Source organism: Aristolochia californica, unplaced genomic scaffold (genome assembly GCF_029961685.1).
Source record: "Aristolochia californica isolate CCGP_79_NKW_82.1479 unplaced genomic scaffold, dmAriCali1.0.hap1 SCAF_7, whole genome shotgun sequence".
Lineage (NCBI taxonomy): Eukaryota > Viridiplantae > Streptophyta > Magnoliopsida > Piperales > Aristolochiaceae > Aristolochia > Aristolochia californica.
In genome coordinates, this window is record NW_027182268.1 from 8,718,694 (window position 1) to 8,745,663 (window position 26,970).

The following is a 26,970-nucleotide window of genomic DNA, read 5'->3' on the forward strand; positions in this document are numbered from 1 at the left end:
GAATCAAGACATACAGGTTGAAGAATATTTTTTTTGTTCTTTTGTATTCTACAACATGTATCGCTAAATTGTACATAGGGCTAGCGAATTAGTAATCATCAGAAACCTGTCCATTTCGAGGCTTAAGTAAGGGAAGGGTCCCCTAACCTATTTCACTACTGTGAAACTGCTTTCTCTGAAAGTAAAGATCACAGGAACGATAGATCAACTCCTTCCACTGTTATTTACAGGTAGTGGACATCGAAGGCATAGAAGTGGCCGCTTTGATGTTTTTGATGGGGAGAACGAGTCATAGTCTGGTTAGTTTGTTTGCAACCTGTAAGTTCTAAACACAATCTCCATGAGTTTTTTCAAGAGTTGTTAATTTCTCCAAGAGGCTCGCCTTAGATGTTGTGGGGCACCACCAGTCCTTTACAAAATGAATCAGTAGCAAATGAGATACACTCTCTATATCTCCCTATTTGGTGTCCTGTATTACTTCTCTAATGACGCTTTGTTGGTGTGTCATTATCATCCAGATCCATAGTATATCCCGAAGTAAGTGGTCGAGTTCTTGAGCAACCCATCTAGTATGTCATATATATCATCCCTCTGAGGGTGGTTCCCGTCTGCTGCAACAAATTCATGGATTCTGTTATCCAACTCGATCAAACTACAACCTGGAATTCTACGTTGCCCTGTTATCTGTTCCCTTGTCATTGATTTTTCAGCCCAGAAGCCTGCGGCAGCATAGGTATTGGCAACAGTTATATTATCATTGACGTGGCTACTAGGCTTCAAGGCTAGCAGCCTTCGTTGAGCGTAAAGTCCAAGCTCAATGTTAACGTGCTGGCTAGACGCGGCCAGCAAAGTGCGCCATATCACTGCACTTGGCTGGATTGGCATCTGCCTAATAAAGGCCAATGCCTCTTCTAGCAGTCCAGCACGGCAAAAGAGATCCACGATGCACCCGTAATGGGATATGCATGGCCTCAGTCCATATTTCTTGTTCATGCGGTCCAAATGCTGCAATCCTTGTTCCACGAGGCCTGCATGGCTACAGGCCATTAAAACACCAATAAATGTAACTCCATTAGGAATAGTTCTTGGGTTACTTTCTTCGAGTTTGGCAAAGAGTTTTAGAGCTTCCTCTGCTTGACCATGAATGGCGTGCCCGACGATCATCGATGTCCAGGTGGTGATGTCCTTTGTTATCAGCCCATCAAACAATTGACGAGAAGCTTTTATGTCTCCGCATTTTGCGTACATATCGATGAGAGCGTTCGACAGAGACAGGTCTATTTTGAAACCTTTACTTCGGTTAATGAAAGCATGGATCCATTCTCCCACCTCCAAAGCTCCCGAATCTGCACAAGCAGAAATAGCGATGGTTACTGTTACCAGGTCTGGTACTACATTTTCCATCTGCATTTGTCTGAACAACTCCAGAGCTTTCCTAGGCTTTCTGTTTTCAACATATGCAGAAATCAATGCAGTCCAGCAAATAACATTTTTTTGGGGGATTTCCTCGAACACCTGGTGGGCATCCTGAATGTTACCAGTCACCGAATACATACCAAGCAAGGATGTCTGAAGAAAAATGATGCGTTCATACCCCAAGTTCACCATCAATTTGTGTATCTGTCTTCCGGTGACTACAGAAGGCGTCCTGGTGCAGGTCTTCAACATAAGAAGGTAAGTGAAGCTGTCAGTTGAACCAATACCTTTTCTCCAAACTCGCCGAAAAAGCAAGAAGGCTTTGCTAAGGAACGTGCACCTTCTGAGAATGATGTTCAGTTTATTTGGTTTTCTTTTTGGGGGAGAGTGTAAATGACATTTACGTAGAGCCCCCACAAAGAATAGCCTAGTAATTTTCATGGAAAAAAACTCAGGTTTCTAAATTCTATCATCAGCCAAGGCTGTTGCGACATTGACGCACAAATTCTTATTCCAATCTCTCCACTTTCAGCTAATCAACCGAGGATAAATACTCACGATAGAAGGAGTTACCACATGAGAAAGAAAGCTGTGCTTGACAGATAAAATCCATTTCGCAAAGTTCATTACTTTATCCAGTCTAAAGCAGCTGCATTTTCAACACTGCACAGGAGTCCTACCTTATATCATTGAAGACCATCATTATCTCCTACAAAGTCTTAGCCATTTTGTCTGGAAACACTGGATTGAACGATTCATGACTGCTTGTCTATAGGATACCATTAACGCTGTCATTGGAGATCATCAGCGGCCCTCGAGCAGCTGAAAGCCGATTTGAGGTCCCCATATTCTCTATAGCCTCTTTCCAGCACATAGTATGTAACTAGATTCGGCAAGATGCCCATCTTGAGCATATTGGCGTGTAATATCATAGCATTAAACAAGTACCCCGCTCGGCTTTCTCCTCTCATCAGATCTGTGTAAGTAAGAACATCGGGTGCGAAATTTGCCTGCCTCATATCCCAGAAAAACTTCCTGGCTTTCACCATCTGTCCATCTCTACACAAGCCATGAATTATAACTGAATACGTAATGCTGTTTGGTAAATAAGCTCCGTTTGCATTTTCACTACCCAATTGTCTCTCTGTTCTGTTAGTACCGATTCCACCACAACCAACTCCCGTTACATTAAAGAAGCTCAGGGCATTGGCAACTCTCCCTTCCCTGCATAGCCCACCAATTAGGCAAGTTAGTGTGAAAATGTTCGGTTTGATGGCCGCCTCCTGCATTTCCTTGTATAGGCGAAATGCCTCTTTAGGATTATGATACCTGAACTGCCCATGGATCATGGCAGTACAGGTGACAACATCAGGTGTCAGACCTTTAACCACCATTTCCGAGTATAAAGCCACGGCATATTCCAAGTTCCCTTCTTTGCAGTATCCATCTACCAGTGAAGAATAGGTAACAAGATTGGGCTCCACTCCGTTTCTGACCATGTAAGCACACACCCTCAATGCTTCCTTCATGTCTTTCTGTTTACAATACCCATCAATCAGGGTGTTATAAGCGACTAAGTTAGCTGTGATTCCCTTTTGCTGCATCTTCTGGAACAGGCCGTTGGCTTCTCTGACTCTGCCCAAGCTGCAAAGGCCTTTCATCAATATGCTATAGGTGAACACATCGGGCTGGACGTCAATATTTGCCATCTCTAAGAATAGAGAGAAAGCCTCTGATAGATTGCCTGCCTGACAGCGCGCATCAATTAAGCTGTTATAAACAAACACATTTGGAAGAACCCCGTGTTTTATCATGCCAACAAAGAGTTTCGCAGCTTCACCCAGTTCACCTTTCTTGCAAAGACCATTGATTAATGTACTATATGTAACAACATTTGGCTGCAACCCATTTCCAAGCATTTCTCTGTACAACTCAAGCGCTAGGTGCACACTAAGGGTCTTGCAGTGTCCGTCCATCAGCACGTTATATGTATAAATATTCGGGAGTATCCCCAGCAGGTTCATCTTCCTGAATATGTCAACAGCAGCAGTAATCATATCCTCCTTGCACAATCCACAGATGATAGTCGTATACGTGACAACGTTTGGATTGATCCCCCTACTAACCATCTCATCCAGTAGACCAAGGGCTTTCTCTATGCGACCTTCATCGCAGCAAGCATTGATCAGAGTGTTGTATGTGACCACATTGGGGCAAAGACCTCCAAGGAGCATGTCCTGGTACATTTCCCAGAGAGATTTGAACCTCCCTATTTTCAATAATCCATTTAGAAGCGCATTGCAAGCCTGAATAACTGGCAAACTTCCAATCTTGCGGAACACCCAAGAAGCTTCGTCGATGCGACCCATCTGACAGAATGCAATAACTAACACATTGAACACTTCAGAAGTGAATTTGGGGCCCTTGAACCAACCGAGGGTGTCAAAGACAGAGGAGGCAAGGGGGTGGCATTGCCCCTTTTCCTGAACAGTGTGGATGAGTTCTTTTGTCAAACAGGTAGCCTTGGAATACCACTTCTCCTTTGTCAAGACATGGATGATGACACAATAGAGCTGCCAATGCTTGCTCGGATCGAGGTTTTCCGAAAACCTGGTGAAGAATCGAAGTGCCTGGTGCGCACTATCGGAATTAATCAAAGTCGTTATCAAATGTGAGAGGATAGGAGAAGTTGAAGATGAGGACGCAGATGAGAGAGTGCAAATTGCTCTTCTCATTGTTGAACTGATTAGGATTGACATTAGTGAGAACTGTCTTCTCTTTGTTGTTAGCAACTTACGCCGAATGGGTTCCAGCATCTACCTGCACAATGCGACAGGATTTTTCATTCATCATCGGATCTTTTCCCAGCCATCAAAGCGTCTCATGTGTTATCCGCAGATCGGATCGAAACAAGCAATTCGGGCTATGGACATCCAGCACGGCAAAATTTTACTTCAGGCATAATTCCAGTAGTCGGGAGAAAAAGTGATAGAGTTTAAATTCCACTTGCATTTCTCATTCACGACAGATAAAATCTTGCCCAAATCGTCCTCAAAGTTCGAACGAAACGACTTTCCTCCAGAAAAATGGATGTTTGACGTATTTCAACGAGTTAAGAGGACATTTGTGACATTGGTTTTCAACTCAACTAACACTGCTATTAAGTGGGCAACAAATTCCTATGAAATGCTCAAACATCAAATTATAGAGGTTACCTTGAGACGGGAAACCTGGTGTGCAGTGTGCACATGCGAAGAAGATGAACTGTTTGATTAAAATAAAAGTAGTGTGATGTCTCCTGCATATCAGTAGCCAATTAGCTCTGTTCTACCAGAGTTGCACGCCTCCTGCTTGTAGATATGCCTTGACACCGTAAGATCTCAGTACGATTATTTGTGCTAACGTTGGTGCAGGCGGCAGACTTATGGCTACGGCAATAGACCAATTTGCTCCAACGGATGTCAGCGAAGGTTCGAGTCTGAGTACCGCACTCCTGGCTATGTCGCTGAGCTGCACCACCATGCGGGACCTCAAGCGAATACATTCTCGATTGCTCAGAAATGGACTCCAGCAAAACAACCTCATTCTCGCGAAGGTGCTCCGGTTTGCGGCCGTCTCGCCCTCAGGCGACCTGCGTTACGCTCGTTGTCTCTTCTCACAGATTCACCGACCAAACACTTTCTTTTATAATACAATCATCAGAGGATATGCCAAAAGTCCATCTCCTTCTCAGTCCATTTCTCTGTTTAGGCACATGCGGCTCAGCTCCGTCCCACCCGACGAATTCACATTCACCTTCGTGCTTAAAGCATGTTCACGCGAATCATCTTCCTCTTCTTCTTTACTAAATGAATCCCATCCACAGTTGTCCACCTTAAAAGGGACGGAGATTCACGGTCAGCTCTTGAAATTCGGCCTTGGTTCCCACCTCTTTGTGCTCAACTCTTTGATCCATCTGTATTCCGTCTATGCATTTCCCGCTGCAGCTCGTCGGGTATTCGATGAGATATATGTGCCTGATGTTGTGTCCTGGTCGGGTCTGGTGGTAGCGCACGTGAAGGCGCGTCAATTGGAGAATGCGCGGCGGATTTTTGAAGAAATGCCGGAGAGGGATGTGGTCTCTTGGACCACAATGATCTCCGGATGTGCTAAAGAGGGGCATTCAAAAGAGGCACTTCAATTGTTTAGCCAGATGCAGACCGTAGGTGTTCGACCGGACGAGGTGACAATGGTGAGCGCCGTTGCTGCCTGTGCTAGCTTGGGCGACCTTGCTGCGGGTTTGACCGTGCACCAGTATGCCGTGAACAGTGGCTTCTCATGGATGGTTTCCTTGGGCAATGCATTGATTGACATGTATTCCAAATGTGGGTGCCTCCACATGGCACGGCAGGTATTTGACAACATGGAAAGGAAGAGCTTGATTTCTTGGAACTCAATTATTTCAGCCTGTTCTATACATGGCATGGCTGAAGATGCCATTACGCTATTTGAGAAGATGCTCGAGGAAGGAGTTAGACCTGACGGCGTGACGTTTCTAGGAGTACTGAATGCCTGTTCTCATAAGGGGTGGGTGGAAAAGGGGCGCTGTGTTTTTCAGAACATGCAGAGTGAACACGGGATAGAAGCAGGTATCGAGCATTATGGCTGCATGGTGGATATGTTGGGCCGAGCTGGCCGCTTGGAGGAGGCGTATCGGTTGATTACAAGTATGTCAATACCAAGTAATGACGTTGTGTGGGGTGCTTTGCTCGGTGCTTGTGGAATTCATGCCAATGTAGAGATGGGAGAGCAGGTTGTTAAGAAGCTAATTGAGCTGAAGCCAGATGAAGGAGGTTACTATGTTATTCTCTGCAATATTTATGATGCTGCGGGTAGACAAGCAGAAGCGATGATGATGAGGGAAACCATGAAAGACAGAGGAGCAAAGAAAACTCCCGGCTGCAGTCGGGTAGGAACATAAAGTTCTAACTTGTGCTTTGAAGCTTCATGCATCGAACTACTGGATTACAGTCTCAAGGTGGTGTCATCTCTGAACTCAAATCTGAGAATAGTGGATAGACGACACGTCTAATACCAAACGAGGAAGGGCAGCGGCTGATTAGCTCTTAGGATGTTAAATGTAAGCCCTTTAAAGAGTAACAGAAGAAGATTAGAATAGAATGGAATCAAGGCGCAGAAACGCCGAGTAAGCAGCTGAATTGGGGTATTGTGCTCAAAAGAACTGAAATAAAATCGGTTTCGCCATTAGAAAGAAATGTACCTCAAGGAGAGGTTGCAGCGTCGAGGTGGAAAACATACTCATATGATCATATAAATTTAATGATGTTTCCACTTTGTGCTGAACGAAGGAGATTTTTTACTCGTCCACCCTATTCGCCACTTCCATGATTTTTATTGCGGGGAGACGAATCTATCGACCATACTCAAGAGCTCTTCAACACCGAATCTTTTCACTTCTGCAGAGATGTGAGAATTCGAAGACTGTGATCCAGATTCATGCTCAGGTTTTAGTAAATGGGTTCTGCCAAAAGAACTTTCTTCTCTCGAAGCTCATTAAAATCTACATTGGTTCTGGAGATCTCCTACCTGCACGTCAAGCTTTCGAACAAATGAATAACCCTCACACAGCCATATATAATCATATGATTCGAGGCTTTGCCGAAAGCTCCAAGCCAGAGAGGTCTGTTTTGTTGTACAGACAGATGAAAGCAGCAGCGAAGACAGAGGCCGATAGTTACACATACTTATTCCTTCTTGCCGCTTGTTCGCAACCATATCTTTCGAGAGAAGGTGAACAGCTACATGGAGCAATTACGTCAAATGGATACTGTTCGAACATATTCGTGCAGACTAATCTCGTCAACATGTACGCGACACATGGAGGTGGAACACCTATGATAAAAGCACGCCGGGTGTTCGATGAGATGCCTATACGTGCTTTAGTGACATGGAATTCAATGCTTGCTGGATATTTGAGGTCTGGAAATGTGGCTGCCGCATGTACAACCTTTCATGATATGCCAGAGAGAAACACCATATCGTGGACTACCATGATTTCGGGTTTTGCACAGTCTGGTAAATGTGAGAAAGCTCTGGCAATGTTCAGAAAAATGTATCAAGCACGCATAGAAGCTGATCAAGTGACCATGATTTCAGCACTGTCTGCCTGTGCTGAACTGGGAGACCTGAAGTTGGGAATGTTGATCCACTCCCACATTTACAAGAAGTTCGCTACATGCTTCAGACAGCCACAGAAGGAACAATTAGTTTCTCTATGCAACGCGCTAATACATATGTATGCAAAATGTGGACTTATTAACGAAGCTAAGAGGATCTTTGAGGAGATGCCTCAACGCAATGTTGTCTCTTGGACAACAATGATCACTGGATTGGCAATGCATGGACAAGCGGACGATGCACTTGATTTATTCCAGCTGATGCGAAGTGTTGGAGTAAAACCAGATGGAATTACATTCCTCGGCGTGCTGTGCGCATGCAGCCACATAGGTTGGGTGGACAAGGGTCGTGAGTATTTTGAGCAAATGACACAGGTTTGGCATATTAAACCAAAGATTGAGCATTACGGATGCATGGTAGACCTCCTCAGCCGTGCTGGTCTATTTGTTGAAGCACAACGCCTCATAGAGCATATGCCTGTAAAGCCAAATCATGCTGTGTGGGGTGCTCTTCTTGGTGGATGTAGGATTCACAAGAACACAGACCTTGCAATCAGAGTATCAAGCGAGTTAAGATTGAATGAGCTCGAATCAGACCGAGCTTCTGGCTACCTTGTGCTCCTCTCTAATGTGTATGCTACAGCTAAGACATGGGATGAGGCTGTCCGGGTGAGAGAGATAATGGTCCGGCGGGGTTTGAGAAAACCTTCTGGTCGCAGTTGGATACCCAGGTGTTATTCGATGTAGAGGAAGAGGACAAAGGAGGGCTTTCTCTATCTTCACTGCGAGAAAATGGCAATTGCCTTTGGACTAATTCACACTCCCGAAGCAGGAATTCGAAATCCAAATGTGTTCTGATTGTCACTCCATCGCTAAGATTGTCTCCAAGGTTTTCAGCTGGGACGGGACATCAGCAATAGGGACAGGAACCGTTTCCACCATTTCAGTGGCGGAATATGTTCATGTAATGATTATTGGTAAAATTGTTTTAGAGCTTTTAGTCGCTGGAAGAAGCAAGTGGTTCAAGTCTTATATCAAACTGTTGAATCATAAGATAGACGAGTCAAAAGGAGACAAACTTCATTTTGAGGATTCAGCAAGAAGCATTCCTGAAGATCAATGATGTCTTCCTCCAGAGATGAAATCCAGAGATGAAATCTCCTCCATTTTTCTTCAGCATCCAAAGCAGTAACTAGTTTTCGAGCTCTTAGCAGTAACTAGTCTTCCTTGAAGGTGTATTAATTGAGTATAATAGATTTCTTTTTATAATAAAGGAAATATTTTTGTGAAACTTCTTTCTATTAGACTCCCCTAAAATTTTGTCATAGTAATTGTTCTACTGTGGATTTCTCTCTATGAGAACATAAATCATTTGAACTGTGGTAATATCATTGTTGGAAGAGAAGCATAATGCTTGCAATAGAAATCTAACAAAGTAAGCTACGTAGGGACGGACGCTTTACACGAACAAAATATACACGTATAGAAGAGTGAGCCTAAAACTTTAGCCCGTAGACCCTACAGGCTTTCGTCTCACTTGTGATGGAGCCCCCAATAATAGTTGGAGTGATTTTTGAAGCTCCACGATATATTGGGACTTCCTTTTCACGCCTTCGAAAACTCTGAAATTGTCTCAAAATTTTGCTAATCACAATAAAAACGAATGGAGGGTTAATGGCCACACTGTCAGCCGTCAAGAAGAGTCAGGCAACGGTCCAAAACATGTTTCGTGCACCGAATTTTTCTTCCCCTCTTAAACCGCTACAAAACCTTCGCTTCACCTTCTTAGGTCGTGACAAAGTAATGGAGAGAATGGCGCTCCTCCGGTCCTTATCTTCTTCTTCCTTATCAGTTTCTTCCGCCGCAGCCGCTTGCAGAAGATCTCTCCTCCATCACTCAAACCTGGCACTATCTTTGCGTCCCAACAGAACTTTTTCCTCCAGTTCTCAAAGACGTCTCCATTCCAACAGACCCGTCAAACACTCTTCAATTCGAAGTTACAGATGGCTTTCCTCACCTTCATTGCTCCCGCGAAAAACTTTCCATCTTCCGACACGAGCTGTTGCCACATCTCCCCAACAATTCCCCTCTCCAGGTAAGCATACTTCTGTTAGCTTCTCGGTGCAGAAGGTTCAGAGGACTTTTGTGTTTTCGGAATTTCATTTTGTGTTGTTTGTGGGTGCTGGATTAACGTTAGTCAGACTTGGGAGGGGCGCACGATGTTGCGGAAGAGTTGGGTTTCGAGAAGGTATCCGAGCAGACGATCGAAGAGTGTAAATCCAAAGCAGTACTCTATAGGCATAAGAAAACAGGGGCGGAAGTGATGTCTGTATCCAATAACGATGAGAATAAAGTTTTCGGGATTGTTTTCAGGACACCACCGTAAGTGCTTAATTGTGGTGTTTTCGTCCTCTTTTCTGCTGTTTATTTGTTTGTATTCTTTTTAATGACTTGGCGAGGAAACTGATTAGCACGGTGAGAAAGTTGAGCTTTTATACTGAATTTTGTAGAGTGCACGTGCAGGTAACAATGTGGTTTAACAAAACGAGCTAAGCAGTTGATAAATGAGTTGATATTATATCTGAGGCTTGTGTTTGTTATCCTTTTCTTTCTTCTCTTTCTGAACAGTTTTGTTTGTTACCGTTCCTTTTTTCCTATGCTAATCATCCCTCTGTACTATATTTATTTACTGTTGATCTTAAACTGCATAATTGAGGGTTCAAAGAACACCAAATAAGAACTTTAACTCACTAAAAAACGAAGCTGCATTTATCCTAGGAATTTATTCTTCTGCATAACTGCGAGAGATTTAGCGATTGTGGATGTACACCATCAAAATAAGAAACTTTTTTACTGCTTAAGAAATGAAGCAACATATTTCCTAATGATTTATTCTTCAGCATAGCTATGAAAGATTTAGATGTGGGGAATTAAAGATCAGATTGACAATGCCAAAAAAAAGGGTCAGATTTATTTTTATTTTCTCCTGAGTGAGTTAATTTGGCAAATGCAGCAAGGATTCAACTGGAATACCTCACATCCTGGAACACAGTGTACTCTGTGGATCAAGAAAGTATCCTTTGAAGGAGCCTTTTGTGGAATTGTTGAAAGGTAGCTTACACACTTTTTTAAATGCATTCACCTATCCCGATCGGACATGCTATCCAGTAGCTTCAACTAATACCAAAGTAAGTATCATCCAAGCCTATATTACTAGTGGACTTCTAGTTGCTATAAAAATATAGTTTTTGATAATTTTTTTAAACGTGATACATTGTGGTTTCCCAGGACTTCTATAACTTAGTTGATGTATATTTGGATGCTGTTTTCTTTCCTAAATGTGTCGAAGACTTTCAGACTTTTCAGCAAGAGGGTTGGCATTATGAGCTTAATAACCCTTCAGAAGAAATAACTTATAAAGGTTTACATCTTCTGCATTTATTTGGGCATGCAAATTTGGTTCTTTTGCTATAGTTAGCAAAGTTGCTTTTCATTCATTTTTCATGTGTAAAATTTCAAAATTACGTTATAAAAATTTTAATATCATGTTATAAATTTCAAATTCAGGTGTTGTTTTTAATGAAATGAAAGGTGTATATTCTCAGCCTGATAACATTATGGGTCGAATTTGTCAGCAGGTAACTTTCTCTTTTTGTCCTTTTACTTTTTAAGTTTAATGGTTTCAACAGGCAATATTTATCCACGTTCTTGTTGTTTATCAAGTGTCCTTATTGATGTTAATGCTATCTCTTTGCCGTAACTTTATAATGGTTAAAGTTGTAATGTAGATAAATAAGCTGAAGAGTAAGCATTTAAGACATTTTAACCCTTCATAAGTTATAACCAATAATATTATTTTGGTCTCTTTGAAGATGTCTTCTTTTATGTATTTATTTGGGTATCTAAGGGCGAATAAATTGATGGAAGAAATAAGAATGATGACAGCCATCTTGGTTCCTGCCTTTTTTCTTTTTGTGCCCTTTAGCACTTTAGCTAGGAAACTGTAGGTTTCTTGACCATTTGCTACATCAAGTGGTATCAGAGTAAGATTTTCCCTACAATAGCTGTTGATTAGTGTGAAGGAGGTACTGGTTTACAAGATATGACTCATACATCAGAAGCACTCTTGGGAACTCTCGAAGGTCTGCAAACGTCCATGTAACAAATGGTAAAAGCAATCACACACTTGCAAATCCAACGACTTAGGACTATTCCTATCAATGAAAGACCTTGTGATTGGGTAGTCAAAGAGAGAGAACATATGATCAATAGGAGAGAGCGACTAATGAACCAACATATCCTACAACTCCCACCAATCCTAGATGACTCCAGTGAGGAATAGGATGATTTTGGAAGGGCAGATCATGGATTTATTGGGGGGTGACCTCACAATGGTAGTAAGGACTACAAAATGAAGATCGATCTTTCTACTTTCAATAATCAGCTTCATATTGAAGGTTTCTTAGACTGGTTACTTGAAATTGAAAGATTTATTGATTATGAGGAAACACCAGATCATTAGAAGGCTAAATTAGTAGCCTATAAGTTGAAAGGATGAGCATCTGTATGGTGGGAACAACTTCAGATGACACTTGCAAGGATGGGAAGGCTCCAATGAGATCTTGGCCTTGAATGAAGCAGCTTCTACCAGTAAAATTCCTTTCTAGGAATTATGATCAACTACTGTTTCACAATACTAGAAATGGTGACATGGCACTTGAAGTGTTCGAGAATATGCCACTGTGCTCTTTTTCCAATGGTGCTATTTTGCCAAACTTTGAAGGGACACTCACATAACACTTTGGATACCAGTTGATTTGTTAGCAGTCTTAGAGTTCAGTTTTCGTTGTACTCTTTATTTTATTATTGCTTTAATACTGTAATTGTTGCACTTAGCTTGCTGTTTATTTTTTCTTTCTTGTAATTTTTATGTTTTAGCCTGCTGTTAGCCGGTGGATGTGCTGGATTTTTGGTCTCTTTATCTTGACGCCCTCTTATTTTGTTTGTTCCTTTTCTCCTCCACTATTAATGGTATTCTCCTTATCTTAAAAACAAAATCAGTCATAAAGATTGCTTCTACTATAATTTCTATGTATTCCTATTACATATGGAAATTGATGCTGGCAATGCAAACATACTTTTTACAAATATGCTAACTTGATCTTGTATGTTTGTATTATTTTCTTTTCCAATTGGGTTCCACTCTTTTGAGCTCACTGTTACTTGCTTATATCCTTTGATTGAGCTCTGCATGGTGGCTGTTATACCTTTTTTAGTAGCTATCTTACCTTTATGGACTTAAATCACTTGCAGGCCCTATTTCCCAGTAATACTTATGGTGTTGATAGTGGTGGTGATCCAAAAGTTATTCCAAAACTTACATACGAGGAGTTCAAGGTTTTGTACACTATTTGTTGACTGTTTGTTTCATTACATTTGGGCTTGTTTTACTTTTTCAGGGTCAAAAGGTATGTGTTAAACAGGTAAGTGTGATGGTGACTTGTTGAGAGAGAAGGCGGTTGTAGTTCAGCAGTCTTATTAGGGGAGAAAATTGATCCCTAACCTGTTTTATTAAATCACTTGAGTTCATTACATTGAAATTTCTCAGTTTGGGGTTTTTTTCCACTCACATAACTTTTTGCTCTAAATCTTTGCTTCACACTCTCATTTGAACTAAGGGGTGGATACGTCTTGCTCGTCTGTCTTCTCGCTTCATCTCTTTCTCTCTCTGAGGAGAACACTCTCTCCCCCTCTCCCTTCTTTTCTCTCCAAGGGGAGAACATCTCTCTCTCTCTCTCTCTCTCTCTCTCTCTGTTTCTCTCCCTTTTTTTTTTTTGTTGGAAATGATGTTGAATTTTATTAAGAGAGGTCAAACGAGCAGATTACAAGAGGGGAAACCTTCCCAAACAATGAGAGAATGTTGGGAGGTGATTCTCTCCCTTTTTTCATTGTTGGAATAGTTCATTATCATAAAAGAGAAAGAGTTTTGTGCATTTACGCAGGCAAATAGGTGTGTAGGATCCTGTATGAAGAAGTTTGATATAGGAGGAAGAGAGATGGAAGGGAGAGAAGAAGACATAGAAGGAGAGAAGAGACTGCTGTCAAAAGGAGCAAGTCTATTTGGTTGTCTTAGTTGGTCCCTAATTCTTTATAATCTCACTTAAGTCTATTTGGTTGTCTTAGTTGCCCATCTTCCTTACTATTTTTTTACATCCCATAATAAAGAGAATAAAATCTAATTACAAACTCAACCCTCTCCAGACATAAAGTAAACTAGGAGGAATAAGATTACAGATGGAAAAATAACTGAAATGCCCCTAAAACTATACTTTTTAATAGTGTATTTGCGTGCATTTGTGTGTGACAAGGGGAATAAGTAGGGGGCGATTTTGTTGGTTTGTAATTGCCTTAAGCTTCTTTGTCCACACAATCATGTTGGATTTATTGTAAACATGGTGCGGAGAAATATTAAAGGATGAAATGAATCTTCAATTTGGCAAGGGTTGTCATTTTACTATCATGGAGATTAATCCTCGTGGTGTCATTTACTTGCAGGATTTCCACCATAAGTACTATCATCCAAGCAATGCCAGGACCTGGTTTTATGGAGATGATGATCCCACTGAACGACTTCGGATCCTTAGTGGTATGCCTTACTATTTTGCATGACGTTTTGGTTCAGAGCCTCTCTTTATGGGCCATTTATTAGAAAATTGCTTGTTACTGCTACTATGATCAGCAGTGTACACGGTTGTTGATCAATAGTCAAATATGGTTCTAGATCATATGCCATTGCTGATTTGAAATTGAATAAAACCAATTGTCTCCTTTATTTGCAGTTGTCACTTGATATTTGACTCTGTCATTTAATTTATGTTAAACTTCTGTTTACCTTTAGAATACTTTGATCAATTTGATGCAAGCCCTGCCCCAAATGTGTCAAGGATTCAGCCCCAGAAACTATTTTCTGAACCACTCAGAGTTGTTGAGAAATATCCTGCTGGTGAAGGTGGCGAGTTGAAAAATAAACATATGGTTTCTCTCAATTGGCTGCTATCCGAGGAGCCCTTAGACTTGGAAACTGAGCTTGCCCTGGGTTTTTTGGATCATCTGATGCTGGGGACTCCTGCTTCTCCACTTAGAAGGATCTTGCTAGAAAGTGGACTGGGAGATGCCATTATAGGTGGTGGAGTTGAGGATGAACTCCTTCAACCGCAATTTAGTGTTGGACTGAAAAATGTTTCAGAAGATGATGTTGAGAAGGTCGAACAATTGATTATTAGCACTCTAAGAAAATTATCAGATGAAGGTTTTGATCCAGAAGCAGTTGAGGCATCCATGAACACAATTGAGTTCTCTCTTAGGGAGAACAACACTGGTTCATTCCCTAGAGGCTTATCTCTGATGCTACGATCAATTGTAAGGACTTTTTTCATTTTCTGATGATTCCAATGTTGTAATGAACTATTTTAATGACTATACATATTTTTTTGCTATTTATTGCAGGGAAAATGGATCTATGACAGGGACCCATTTGAGCCTTTGAAATATGAGAAACCCCTCCAATCTTTGAAAGCTAGGATAGCCACAGAAGGATCAAAAGCTGTTTTCTCTCCCTTAATAGAGAAGTTTATCCTGAACAATCCTCACCTTGTTACTGTTGAAATGCAGGTGGGTGCATAAGTTGTGCTGTTTCAAATTTTCATTTTATATGTTGGGATGATAAATTGGTTATTACTTATATATTTTATACAATTACTTACTAGTCAAAGGTAACATTTTAAAATTACTCACCTTGTTATTGGTTAAGATCATTCTGTGTGTTTCAGTGATGTTCATAAACTATTTCTGTTTTAGGGTTTTGGGGAAGTACTATATTGAGGAGTACAATTTATTTCATTAATGAATTTATAAGTAGCAAATAAATCAAGATGAACCCTGATCTTGACCCTCCCTTGTTCTCTCTTTTGCTTTTCTCCGCTTTCACAATACTCTTACACCTCCCTTGCACTTCCTGTACTCTCTCTTCTCTTCAACTTTAAGTTGAATCTTGGCCTTGATTATTGTTAGGTTGAATTTGGTTCCATCCCAAAATGACTAGCCACTTAGGAAGCTTATTGCTTAACCTTATAACCGAATATTTTTTTTTAACATTTATCAATGTCAGACTTTTTCTATTAATCACTCCCCTCACGTCTAGATTTATGCATAATGGGCCTGAGACGTGGACAGAAACTTCTAATGGAGCAAACAAACGCTCAACAGAACACAAACCAGGCCTCAGCCTACACATCCTGCTTTGATACTACTGTTGGACTTGATTTGGTTTCATCCTAAAATGACTAGCCACCTGGAGGCCTATTTCTCAACCTTATAACTCAATAATATTTTTTAGCATTTGTTAGTGTGGGACTTTTTTGCTTAATTATTATTTCATTATGAAGCTCTAGAGACCTACTCTCTCAATCTAACATGTATTGTGGACAAAATTTTCTTTGTCAGCCTGATCCAGACAAAGCTTCTCAAGATGAAGCGTTTGAGAGAGAAACTTTAGAGAAAGTTAAAGCCAGTATGACAGAGGAAGATCTTGCTGAGCTGGCACGTGCTACACATGACCTTCGCTTGAGGCAAGAAACTCCAGACTCACCAGAGGCTCTGCGAACTGTGCCAAGCCTTTCCTTGAAGGATATTCCGAAACAGCCTATATATGTTCCAACAGATGTAAGTGAATTGTCCTTTTTTCTCTTATTTCCCTTCCTTTGAGAAAAATAAGACGGGATTTTTTACTTTTGTTTCTTTTCATATTTTCTTTCTTTCTTAAACTTCAACTTTCAAGTTTGACAATAACATATTTTATTTAGTTTGGCATACATCTTTATCAAAAAAAAATTTAGTTTGTACGTCTGTAATGTTATGAAGATGGACAGGTCTGCCTTCTGGCTGAATGAGATACAGTCCGTGGTTGTTTCAGTGAGAATGTAACCTAAGAATTTCTCTAGGCTTCTCTTGTTACAGTTTCTTTTAATTCCCTTTCAAGATCTTTATGTAAATAGCCAAGCATTTTGAGGAAAGTAACAACATAAAAAGATGGTGGACCACTTTACTGATGATTTCTGGTCCTTATTGTAGATTGGAGAGATCAATGGAGTGAAAACTCTGCAACATGACCTTTACACAAATGATGTTCTATATGCTGAAGCTGTGTTCAATATGTGCTCTTTGAAGCAGGAGCTTCTTCCATTGGTTCCTCTCTTTTGGTGAGATATTTGTCCCCTTCCTGCCAGCGAACATCTCTTCATGTCAAATTGCACTTTTTGTGTTTTTTTATCTGCAGTAATAAAGATTCTTATGAGGTCCCATCAGATGTCATTCAAGTCATACAACATTTCTTTGTAGTTTTAAATGCATTGCCAATTATTTCTTCCTATCTGAGAAATGGAAAATAGGCGTTCTATTAATAAAATGTGTTTTCCATTTTTTGCTACTCATGAAATTAGAGGACTTAATGTAGTCAAATGCATGTTTTAGGAGCAAGACATCATTATTGATACATTCTTATTGGAGAGGGATGTGCCATATATGACAGTCAAATTCCTTATGTCTCTCTACATCATTTTTTTTTTAAATGATGCTGAATTTTATTAAATCAAAAGGTCAAACGATCAAGATTACCAGGGTCTCTCTATGTCATTAACTTTAAGTTTATGTCTATCAGATGGAGTAGAGTTCTAATTCTTGGTAATTTTATGCACACAATCTCTTTCTCATTTTGTTAAATAAAGAAAACATACAGTCGAAGATCATGTAAAGAATTCTCAGGTGGAGATTGAATACTTCTCCTTTTTTTTTATTGGTAATTTTTTATTTGGACATTCATGAGGCCTCAAGCTATATTGTCAGATTTACATTTTATAATTTTTATCTCCTGTTTTTCTATAATTATTGGAGTAACTAGTTCTTTAACTTGCAAAAGAAGAGGAACGTTTTGGAACTGCCTCTAGGTGTCAGATCTGACTGGAAAATATTGACAGTGAGTTCTGCTGATGAGTACCATTGTTTAACATTTGGGTGCTTGGGTAAAGATTAGTTGTTAAAAGGTTGTATGGTCATGGATTGGTAACCTAACACTGATAACTTATCTATGATAGTCAATCTTTGCTGGAGATGGGTACAAAGGATATGGACTTTATTCAGCTTAATCAATTAATTGGAAGAAAGACAGGAGGAATATCAGTTTATCCATTCACTTCATCCATTCGGGGTAGCAAGGACCCTTGTAGCCATATAGTTGCTCGTGGCAAAGCCATGGCGGGACGTGCAGAGGACTTATTTCAGCTGGTAATGTCTGTGTTTATAAGCTCACATTGTCATCGCTTTGCAGATTCTTGTGTGCAAACATTCATGATGCATGAGGCTACTTTTTTCATCTTCATATGTGAAATAGTTTTCTTTATTTTGCACCTCTTTATTAGATCTGAATCATCCTTTATCTGGTTAGTTAATCTTTCAGCTTCAATCTAAATACATCTACAATCCTTGGAAATCAACAAAGAATGAAGAGAACAAGAGAAAATTTAGCTAAGTGGAGCAATAATGGAGAATAATGAGGTCAGAATTTGTGGCTGCTGAACCTCCTATATATTTTTGTTACACCAAGTTGTGTTTACATCAAAGGACTAAAATGTTCTTATAACTCTATAGTCATAAGTGACGACCATACCCTATGCTAAATAAACTTGGCAACCACTATTAAATTCTAAGATATGAGAGGATGGATACTCACTGTGCAATCTCAACTTTTCTGCTATATTCATATGAAGAACTGAGTGAAAGTGAAGGCTTCTTGTCAATGTAGAATCATGTAAAAGGGCATGAATGTTGTCTCTTTTGTCATTGATGCAGATGAATTGCATCCTTCAAGATGTTCAATTAACAGACCAGCAACGGTTCAAGCAGTTTGTTTCCCAAAGCAAAGCAAGAATGGAGGTATTAATTTATCATTTTCAGATGAATTGTCAAGGCCATGTAATATCTTACAGTTTTTTCAGATATAGCAGTTTCTTGGAATCATATCTTATGATCGGGCTAATCATGTTGCAGATGGGTTAGTTAAATCTAGTGTATCTTGACCTTGTTTTATAGTTGGGGATTCTATCCCTCTTGAGGCTGGGCATTCCTCTCTCCTCTTCTAGTTGCATCTTTTTTTATTAATGAATCATCATTTTCAAAATAAAAATAAATTTTAAAAGGCATGGCAATTGGAATTATGTTTCTTAGAGGTGATCCTTTTCTCCTATTTTTATGTAGAATCGGTTAAGAGGCAGTGGCCATGGAATAGCAGCTGCTAGGATGGATGCTAAGTTGAATGTTGCTGGGTGGATTAGTGAACAAATGGGGGGAGTAAGGTTGGGTTATCTGAACTTAATGCTACTTAAATCTTGAGTTTATGTTTCTTTATGTTTTTAACCTGTTTTTCTCTATGATATGTATCTTTGAAATCTTTCATTGTACTGCATTCTGTCGAAAGGAACACATTCCAATTGAACTACAAGTTTCTTGAGAAAGGAAATTGCATATCCAGGTTTTGGGAGATATTGGTTGCTAAGTAGTGCCTTCAAGCCCTAAAAGCTAGCTGCTCCATACCAGAAGCTAAAGTTGTAACTGAATCAATGTAGTAGTTACATATTTCAAGCATACTTTCATGCTGATTGACAAGAAACAAGAATGATGACCTGGTTAAAAGTTTCCAAAAGCTTGCTCCCCTGAACCTAATCTCTTCAATTGAAATTAAAAAGAAAAGTGACTCAGTCATTTGGCTCCACACGCGTGCTTTCTAGAGTGAGGAATTGGGTTCAAGTTGCACCAAGGATAAGGGGTGAGTGTGTGTGTAATCAAAATTCAAGAAGAAAGAACCTGAAAAAAGAAATAAAAAGTTCTATTTCCATATCTGAGGAAGCAAATAAATTGGGATTAAGCTTTTCTAGACAAGGACACCCCTTTTCCTAAAATCCAAGCAAAGGAAAAAGCAACAGCCTAGGGAACTTCTGGGGATTTGTTTCAAGTCTACACCCTGAATCAATGTCTGCAATGTAGTTTGCTTGCTGGCCTCTTTGTGAAATCGACCTTCTCAAAAGAAAAAGTCTCAACCTATTAGATTGTAGACCTATTTTTATGTCTTTGATCATCATGACTCAGCTTGTCTGGTCTATCTTTCAGTCGCTTTTAGTTTTAGGATGAAATTATCAGTTTAAATGTGTTTGTTGATGGCTGGAATTCAAAAACCTTAGACCTTTTGAAGGGTGATTATTTTGATGGCACCTTCAAGCGATTGCTTAAAGTGTTTTACAATCATTTTTACTAGAATGGGAAATGAAAATAGGAAACACGGTGAAGAAATTTTGAGGATAGGTAAAATTAAGAAATGGATAGGAACCATTTGATAAGTGATAGAAACCAGTGGTTACAATTTCAAAACTTTCCATTTCAAAAAAGAAAAAAATAAGTGGTTTGATAGTTCAATTAATTTTTCCTAGTGTATTTTTTATTTAACAAGAAGGGTGTACTTTGGAGTTTCAAATGGTAGGTTGTGTGGCTAAAGTGTTCTAGAGTTGGCGTTTGTTTCTGAAGGAGAGCTTGTATCCGTCTACTTATGGTGGTCCCACTGTACTTGTAATTGTTATAAATTGCCATAAAATTGTCTCTTTTTTCTTTTTTTGGTTGTCCATCCGTTGGTTTTTTCCATGTAAGTTTGAGTTATCTATCGACTGGTATTCTAGCAGACTTGCCTCAGACATTTTGACAATTTATACTCATTTTTCTTACCCATAACATTGTGTACATTTGGTTGATGCTAGTATGTCATGTTCCTAAGATCTTCAGTTTTTGTTCAGTTATTTGGAATTTCTATTAAACCTAGAAGAAAAAGTGGAGAAGGACTGGGACGAAGTCTCCTTTTCACTTGAAGAGATTCGTAAATCACTTCTTTCCAAGCAAGGTTGCTTAATAAATATGACAGCAGACAGAAAGAATCTTTCAAACTCAGAGAAATACGTGTCTAAATTTTTGGACTTACTTCCAAATTCTCCTTCAAGTGAGGTTATTGCCTGGAATGCTCGGCTTCCTCCTGTGAATGAAGCTATTATCGTTCCCACTCAGGTAATTGGATCTTATTTGATTCATCTGTCTTCTCTATGATTACATTCCGGTTAAAGACATTTGTATTTGTATGATTTTTCTTTATATTTTCCCATGTTGCTCTGTTAGGTCAACTATGTCGGAAAGGCTGCAAACATATATGAGACTGGATATCAACTAAACGGAAGTGCTTATGTAATTTCTAAGTACATTGGTAACACATGGTTGTGGGACCGAGTACGAGTTAGTGGGGGAGCATATGGAGGTTTCTGTGACTTTGATACACATTCAGGTCTGATTCTTATTACTTTCTACACTACTATATTTCCTACGTTTTTGTTAGAATTAAAAAAAACAAAAAAATCTCACACCGGTCAATTTTTCAGGTGTATTTTCCTACCTATCTTATCGTGATCCAAATTTGTTGAAGACATTAGAGGTGTATGATGGAACCACCAACTTCCTTCGCAACCTAGAATTAGATGAAGATACTCTTATGAAAGCAATTATTGGTACAATAGGAGATGTGGACTCATATCAACTCCCTGATGCCAAAGGATATAGTAGGTAGGGGATGCACACACCCTCAATTCTTTTCTTTTTTGGTGAAGCTCATCCTCATTTTCCCATGCATCCACGAGTATTTGTTTTGCTTTTTGTCTTGTAACCAGGAGTTAGTGAAGTGACGAATTTTTAAGCTTTATTGAATGACCCTTTTTTTTTTATGAAATGGTGCTGAATTTTATTAAGACAAAAACTCAAACGAGCAGATTTAGATTACTGGGAGGTTTTGAATTTTGCCAATTTATCAGCCAAAGAATTGACTGATTTAGGAATGAGATTCCAATTACAATGAATAGATGACACAATATCAGCAATACAATCAGTGATGGGCCAGTGGTGCCAAGAGGGGGAGCTATCTTTTGAACACCAACTGATGACAGTTTTTGAGTCTCCTTCAATAATCAGTTTGCCATGGAGACGATCCTTGAAGATTCAAAGGCTGAATAGAAGAGCATTCACTTCAGCAGTATTTAAATCAGCAATGCTCACCTGCCCTGCATAAGATAGAATAAGGTCTCCATTGCTACCTTTGAAAACACCACCTGCTCTAGCTCGCACAGGATAGTCTATAGCACTATCATCAAAATTGAGTTTGATTCAGTCGCAAGGGGGAGGATCCCATATGGCCATAACTGGAGTCTTGCAAGGGCCCGTCATATGAGCGATCAAACTCCAGTTTTCCCGAAGGGAAACACCCGATAGAGAGGCAAACTCCTTCCTGGTATGTAGCCAGCTCGAGATAAGACCCACAACATGTGAAGCCGTATTGTCCAGGGTGCTAGCTTTGGAGTTGAATCTCTGGTTATTTCGCTCGAGCCATAGGCACCATGGAACATGTACAAGGCATGCTAAGAGAATTAACTTGCCCAACCGAGGAAGGCGGATCCCCATAACGATCTCATAGGTGCCGAAGAGGTCCTGGTGAAGCCCATTTGGAGTCCAATCTTTTGAAATTTTTTCATCTAGACTTGCCAAGAAAATCCACAATGTAAGAGAACATGTTGAACTATCTCATCGCACACACCACAAAGGGGACAAGTACGATCGGGGGAGGTGAAGCCTCTTTTATGAAGGTTGTCAAATGTGAGGATCTATTCCCTGATGGCCATCCACACGAAAATTTGATTTTACTTGGCGCTGAGAGCTTTCATGTCAGGTTTGCCTTGTACTCATGCATACTGTAGTCTTGTTTTCTGATATGAGAGTAGGCGGAAGCAACAATGAATCGGCTATTGATACTGGGCTTCCAAGTCAGTTTATCAATTGCATGCTCACTGATAGTAGTGCTGTTGAGTCTGGAGAGGAGAGGGCAAAAAACCGAAGTTTCCTCATCATTTAGTCCCTAGTCACCCTAGAGAGCCCTGAACAGTCCTCAGAGAGGGAGCAAGGGCCGCACCATTCATTTGACCAAAAGAGGAGGGTCTTTCCATTACCTGTGTAGAAGGAAGTTGCATCTCTGAATACTGGGAGGAGACCAGGTACCCGAAAATTGAAGGTAGAGTTTTACCATATCTCTCCATAGGTTGTTATGCTTGACATTGAAGTTCCAAATCCATTTGAGCATAAGAGCTTTGTTCATTTCCTTCGTAGGCCGGATGCCTAATCCACCCCTATTACAGGGTATACAAATATCCTTCCAACTCACCAAATGATATCTGAAGGTGTCTTCTAATCCTCTCCAGAGAAAGCGTTGACAGATGGCGTCAATCTTGGAGCATACGGAGGCTAGACAGTGCATGAATGATATCAGATAGTTTGGCAGCCCTGCCAAACTAGACTTGAGGAGTGAGATGCCTTGCTGTAGATAGAAGCTTACCCCTCCAAGTAGCTAGCCTCTTCTCAAATTTCTCAATAAGAGGGGACCAAAGTGCAGCCAAAGGCCTTACCCCTCCAAGTAGCTAGCCTCTTCTCAAATTTCTCAATAAGAGGGGACCAAAGTGCAGCCAAAGGCCGTGAGTCAAAAAGTGGGAGCCCCGGATAAGTAACCGGCAAATTTCCCAAAGAGCATCCCAAGTAGTCTGCCATACCCCGAAGCACAGATGAGTCGATGTGGTAGCCTAGCAGAGTGGTTTTCTTCCAGTTGATGTTCTGCCCAAATGCCAATTCAAATAATCCCAAGATATCATGCGGTTTCCTGATTTGATCCATATTACCAACCCCAAAACAGATGGTATCATCTGCAAATTGAAGGATTGGTATATCAAAGGCTGCACAATCCGTTGTGGGGAGGAGCCATCCCAAGTTCTTGGCCGAATAGATGAAGGAGGAGAGATATTCTGCCACCACATTGAAAAGCAAGGGGGAAAGGGGGTCTCCCTGTCTGATTCCCCTGGATCTCTTGAAATACCCGCTAACCGTTCCATTGAGGAGAACGGAATAGCTTGTAGAGGAGATGCAACTTTGGATCTAGAAATGCCATTTTCCCCCAAATCCCATCTTCCCTAGGAGGGTGTTTACAAGCTTCTAGTTAACTTAGTCGAAGGCTTTCTCGAAATCAAGCTTGAGGATGAATCTGGGGAGCTTTAAAACCTTAAAATGGTGATGAGCTCATGACATGCCATGGCTGAATCTAATATGTTTCTTCCTTTGATAAAAGTACTGTGGCCATGATGAATAGCAATAGGGAGAACTGCCCTGAGGCGATTAGCAAGGAGTCGCGCAATCGCCTTATAGGCACTGGTGGTGAGACTGATTGGCTGGAAGTCCGATGGGAGTTCTGCCCCTTCTTTATTAGGGATGGGGGCAGTAAATAAAGCTTTGATGCTCCTATATCTGATGCCATGTTGAAAGAATGAACGAATCATGCAGGCAATGTCGTCTTTGATGAGGGGGCAACATCGGCGATAGAATTCCCTGTTGTATCCGTCCGTGCCCGGAGCGCGATCCAGAGGAAGACCACGACTACTTTTTCAATTCCCTGGCTGGAGAAGGGGAGCTTGATGAGGCTGGTTGTAGCCGATGAAATTTCCTGGAAGTGAACCCTTTGCGGATTGACTGGAGATCATTATATAAATCAACAAAAAAATTCACCTGTGAGTCTAATATAAGGGTTGGATCCGAGGTAGTCTCACCATTGACGCTGAGCGAGGTGATGTGGTTGGCTCCTTTTCGTGCAAAGGTGACTGCGTAGAAGAATTTAGTATTCGCATCCCCATTTGAGAGCCACTTAAATCTTTCAAGGTACTTCCAGTCTACGAGCTCGCTATGGGCGAAGGACTGCATTTGCCCTTGGAGGGCATATCTCTGAGTTACTTCCGAGGAAGAGAGGCCTCTAGACTCCTCTGAGTTTAGAGTGGCAATCTGAGCAAGGGCAAAAGCTCTCTCTGCTGAGGAAGAGGCCTTCCTCGAAGAGGCCCAAGACCGCAACAACGGCTTCAACAACTTGAGCTTAATTGGGAAGGTCCATCTGCTAAGGCCAGCAACGACCATCCTCTCCCAAAAGGACTAGATAGAGGGGTCTGCCATCCAAGCATTGTTGAATCTGCCTGTGACATTGCTGTCTAGCTAGAGCTAGTCATTGTTTGCTAAGAAGCGGTCAAGCTTGGAGAGGACGGGGGGCTGTCTACCATTTGACCAAGTGAAGGTCTTTACAGAAAGGGCAATCTCGTCAAGGTCCTAGCAGCCAATGAAGTCTGCAAATAGCCTCGTGAAGGTTGTGATTCTCCGGGAGGGTGGGGATTTCTCATGGCAGAAACGAGTAACATTGAAGTCTCCCGCAAGCATCAAAGGAATAGGCCACATCTGACAAGTCCTCAAGAGGTCATCCCAGAAGAGATGTCCCTCATGGTGTCTGGTAGGGCCATAAACACACACTAGGCACCAAATGTTCCCTGAAGCTATCTCTCAGCTTGATTCCAAGGGAGTAAGTGCCACAACAACGATCGAACACCTCAATGGTATTGGTGTCCCACACCAGTAGAATGCCGCCAACCGATTCAACCGCATCCATAGAAACCCAACCAGGCTCCTTAAGGGGCCACGATTCGCAGATATAGCCAAGGGGAAGAGAAGCCGCTTGGTTTCTTGAAGAATACTACATTTGCCTTGGTAGAGGCAGGGAGGTCCCGAATGGAGGTTCGGTGATGCAAGGATCCAATTCCACAAACATTCCAAGGAGAATAATCATTGATCAATTTTCTTCTTCTTTGACTTCTCAGATGGGTGGTTATCTCCTGGGAGAGGCTCCGTGAAGACGGTGCCCATCACCTTGGCAAGTTCCACTATTTGGGCCTAGGTTTCTGGGTCGTATTTATGTTGTTCTATCTGAAGAGCAGTCACAAAATTCTGAGCTCTTTCACCCGGCTTTGGAAAGATAAAGCCCCTTGTCTCTGGATTGCGGGGGTATCGAGTAGGAGCACTGACAGGTGGTGAGGATTTCTCGGAGGTGAGGGAGGAGGAGAGTCCATTATCTGGGTGGTGGGTTGAGGGGTGCGAGGACTGCGGGGGTGATTTATAGGAGGGCCTGCTGGGGGGGGGGGGGCGGCTTTACGTAGTACTTACATAGTTAGGTCACTTCTTTAGTAGGCTTAGGTGACTAATCTTATTCTGACCCATTAAGCTTTTAAAACACAAACTCATTTCTACACATAATAATCCAGAAAATGAAAACTAAATCAATGGGTTTATTAACTACTAGTACACAGTAGTTTTTCCTTTGGTCCGATCTCTCTTCTCTTCATAAAACGGGCTCTCTCCTCCTGTTTTCGGAAGAGGCTGGAGCGACTCCCCCTCCTTCCCATCTTTCAAACAGAACTGGGAAGGGTGGGAGGGTTTTCTCTCCCTACTTTCCATCCCCAGTTCAACCTTTCAACCAGTGTGGTCACACTGATTGAACCAGACTTGACCATATGTTCTGATGACATTTAACTTGCAAAGAGTTATTCTGAGACCACTTGTAAGTAGAAACTAAATTACTGATTTCGATACTTCAACACTGATAATACCCTGAGACTTTATGATGTATATAAGGATGGACAAAACTGTTGAAGATCATGTCTGCAATTTCATGTAACTGCTTTGCTGCTTTGAATTTCAGCATGTTGCGTTATTTATTGGGTATTACTGAAGAAGAAAGACAGATGAGGCGTGGAGAGATCCTATCAACCAGGTAAAAGGATAATTTCTCTTTATATATTGAGATGTACGGGCCTGGTCCTGGACTCGCTATTTATAATTTTAAATAATAAGGGTGGTTATCGAACTAGGTCCGTTGTTCTGTTATTTGTTTGGTATGCATATCTTTGTAATTATGTTTCAAGAATCAATCCTGAAATTTTGTTTGTTCGTTTCACTTTCTGCAGCTTGAAAGATTTCAAGGAATTTGCGGATGCAATTGAAGCAGTTAAAGATAAAGGCGTTGCAGTAGCTGTTGCATCTGGTGAAGATGTTGCGGCAGCAAATGAACAGTACCCTGATTTTTTCCAAATAAAGAAGGTGCTCTGAAGCAGCACGTTGTTCATCTAATTTAATTCCTCTTGAACTTTGTATATGTTTGAAAATCTAAAGATTTTCATTTTGAAAATATTTGAGGAAGTAAGGCCACCTTTCCGAAAGATTGAACAGAAAGATCTTTTAGATGAACAACCCTGAATGTTTTCAGAAAATAAAAAAGTTTAAATATTAATTCTCAAGACCCAATTCAGGTTTCTGAAATACCTGAGATGATCCCTGAAATACCGCG

General features: G+C 40.8%; 4 protein-coding genes and 1 pseudogene across 5 annotated transcripts; 3 read left to right on the top strand and 2 right to left on the bottom strand.

Annotated features, from left to right (window-relative positions):
- Nucleotides 1–49: 49 nt before the first annotated feature.
- On the bottom strand, nucleotides 50–1,858 carry LOC137936332 (putative pentatricopeptide repeat-containing protein At1g74400). Its single transcript, XM_068780925.1, has one exon. The coding sequence runs from the start codon at nucleotides 1,855–1,857 to the stop codon at nucleotides 511–513; it is 1,347 nt and encodes a 448-aa protein (XP_068637026.1). The 5' UTR covers nucleotide 1,858; the 3' UTR covers nucleotides 50–510.
- A 331-nt stretch (nucleotides 1,859–2,189) lies between these two features.
- Nucleotides 2,190–4,694, bottom strand: LOC137936331 (pentatricopeptide repeat-containing protein At5g61400). Its single transcript, XM_068780923.1, has 2 exons — nucleotides 4,632–4,694; nucleotides 2,190–4,236 (listed from the first exon to the last, which is right to left on the bottom strand). Exon 2 carries the CDS (start codon nucleotides 4,230–4,232, stop codon nucleotides 2,208–2,210), a length of 2,025 nt encoding a protein of 674 aa, XP_068637024.1. The 5' UTR covers nucleotides 4,233–4,236; nucleotides 4,632–4,694; the 3' UTR covers nucleotides 2,190–2,207.
- Nucleotides 4,695–4,936: 242 nt separating this feature from the next.
- LOC137936334 (pentatricopeptide repeat-containing protein At5g66520-like) lies at nucleotides 4,937–6,389 on the top strand. The gene has a single exon (XM_068780926.1). It carries the CDS (start codon nucleotides 4,937–4,939, stop codon nucleotides 6,374–6,376), a length of 1,440 nt encoding a protein of 479 aa, XP_068637027.1. The 3' UTR covers nucleotides 6,377–6,389.
- A 374-nt stretch (nucleotides 6,390–6,763) lies between these two features.
- Nucleotides 6,764–8,831, top strand: LOC137936333 (pentatricopeptide repeat-containing protein At5g66520-like; annotated as a pseudogene).
- Nucleotides 8,832–9,263: 432 nt separating this feature from the next.
- LOC137936345 (presequence protease 2, chloroplastic/mitochondrial-like) lies at nucleotides 9,264–26,917 on the top strand. Of its 2 annotated transcripts, XM_068780939.1 has the most exons (19): nucleotides 9,264–9,687; nucleotides 9,794–9,974; nucleotides 10,606–10,780; nucleotides 10,881–11,013; nucleotides 11,160–11,230; nucleotides 12,906–12,989; nucleotides 14,148–14,238; nucleotides 14,491–15,011; nucleotides 15,099–15,263; nucleotides 16,095–16,313; nucleotides 16,722–16,849; nucleotides 17,741–17,930; nucleotides 18,495–18,578; nucleotides 18,900–18,997; nucleotides 20,483–20,747; nucleotides 20,856–21,018; nucleotides 21,113–21,293; nucleotides 26,326–26,397; nucleotides 26,591–26,917. In XM_068780939.1, exons 1-19 carry the CDS (start codon nucleotides 9,267–9,269, stop codon nucleotides 26,730–26,732), a joined length of 3,384 nt encoding a protein of 1,127 aa, XP_068637040.1. In that variant the 5' UTR covers nucleotides 9,264–9,266; the 3' UTR covers nucleotides 26,733–26,917. The 2 variants fall into 2 exon arrangements, with proteins under 2 accessions (XP_068637040.1, XP_068637041.1); XM_068780940.1 differs by lacking the exon at nucleotides 9,264–9,687 and having other exon boundaries at nucleotides 9,841–9,974; nucleotides 10,606–10,665; nucleotides 10,942–11,013; nucleotides 26,591–26,914.
- Nucleotides 26,918–26,970: the final 53 nt, after the last annotated feature.

Bases quoted from the DNA above. Each gene is read 5' to 3' on its own strand.
- LOC137936332 (XM_068780925.1), bottom strand. From the start codon at position 1,857: ATGAAAATTACTAGGCTATTCTTTGTGGGGGCTCTACGTAAATGTCAT.
- LOC137936331 (XM_068780923.1), bottom strand. From the start codon at position 4,232: ATGCTGGAACCCATTCGGCGTAAGTTGCTAACAACAAAGAGAAGACAG.
- LOC137936334 (XM_068780926.1), top strand. From the start codon at position 4,937: ATGCGGGACCTCAAGCGAATACATTCTCGATTGCTCAGAAATGGACTC.
- LOC137936345 (XM_068780939.1), top strand. From the start codon at position 9,267: ATGGCCACACTGTCAGCCGTCAAGAAGAGTCAGGCAACGGTCCAAAAC. The intron at 15,012-15,098 runs GTAAGGACTTTT...TATTTATTGCAG, and splicing joins CTCTGATGCTACGATCAATT to GGAAAATGGATCTATGACAG. The intron at 26,398-26,590 runs GTAAAAGGATAA...CACTTTCTGCAG, and splicing joins GGAGAGATCCTATCAACCAG to CTTGAAAGATTTCAAGGAAT.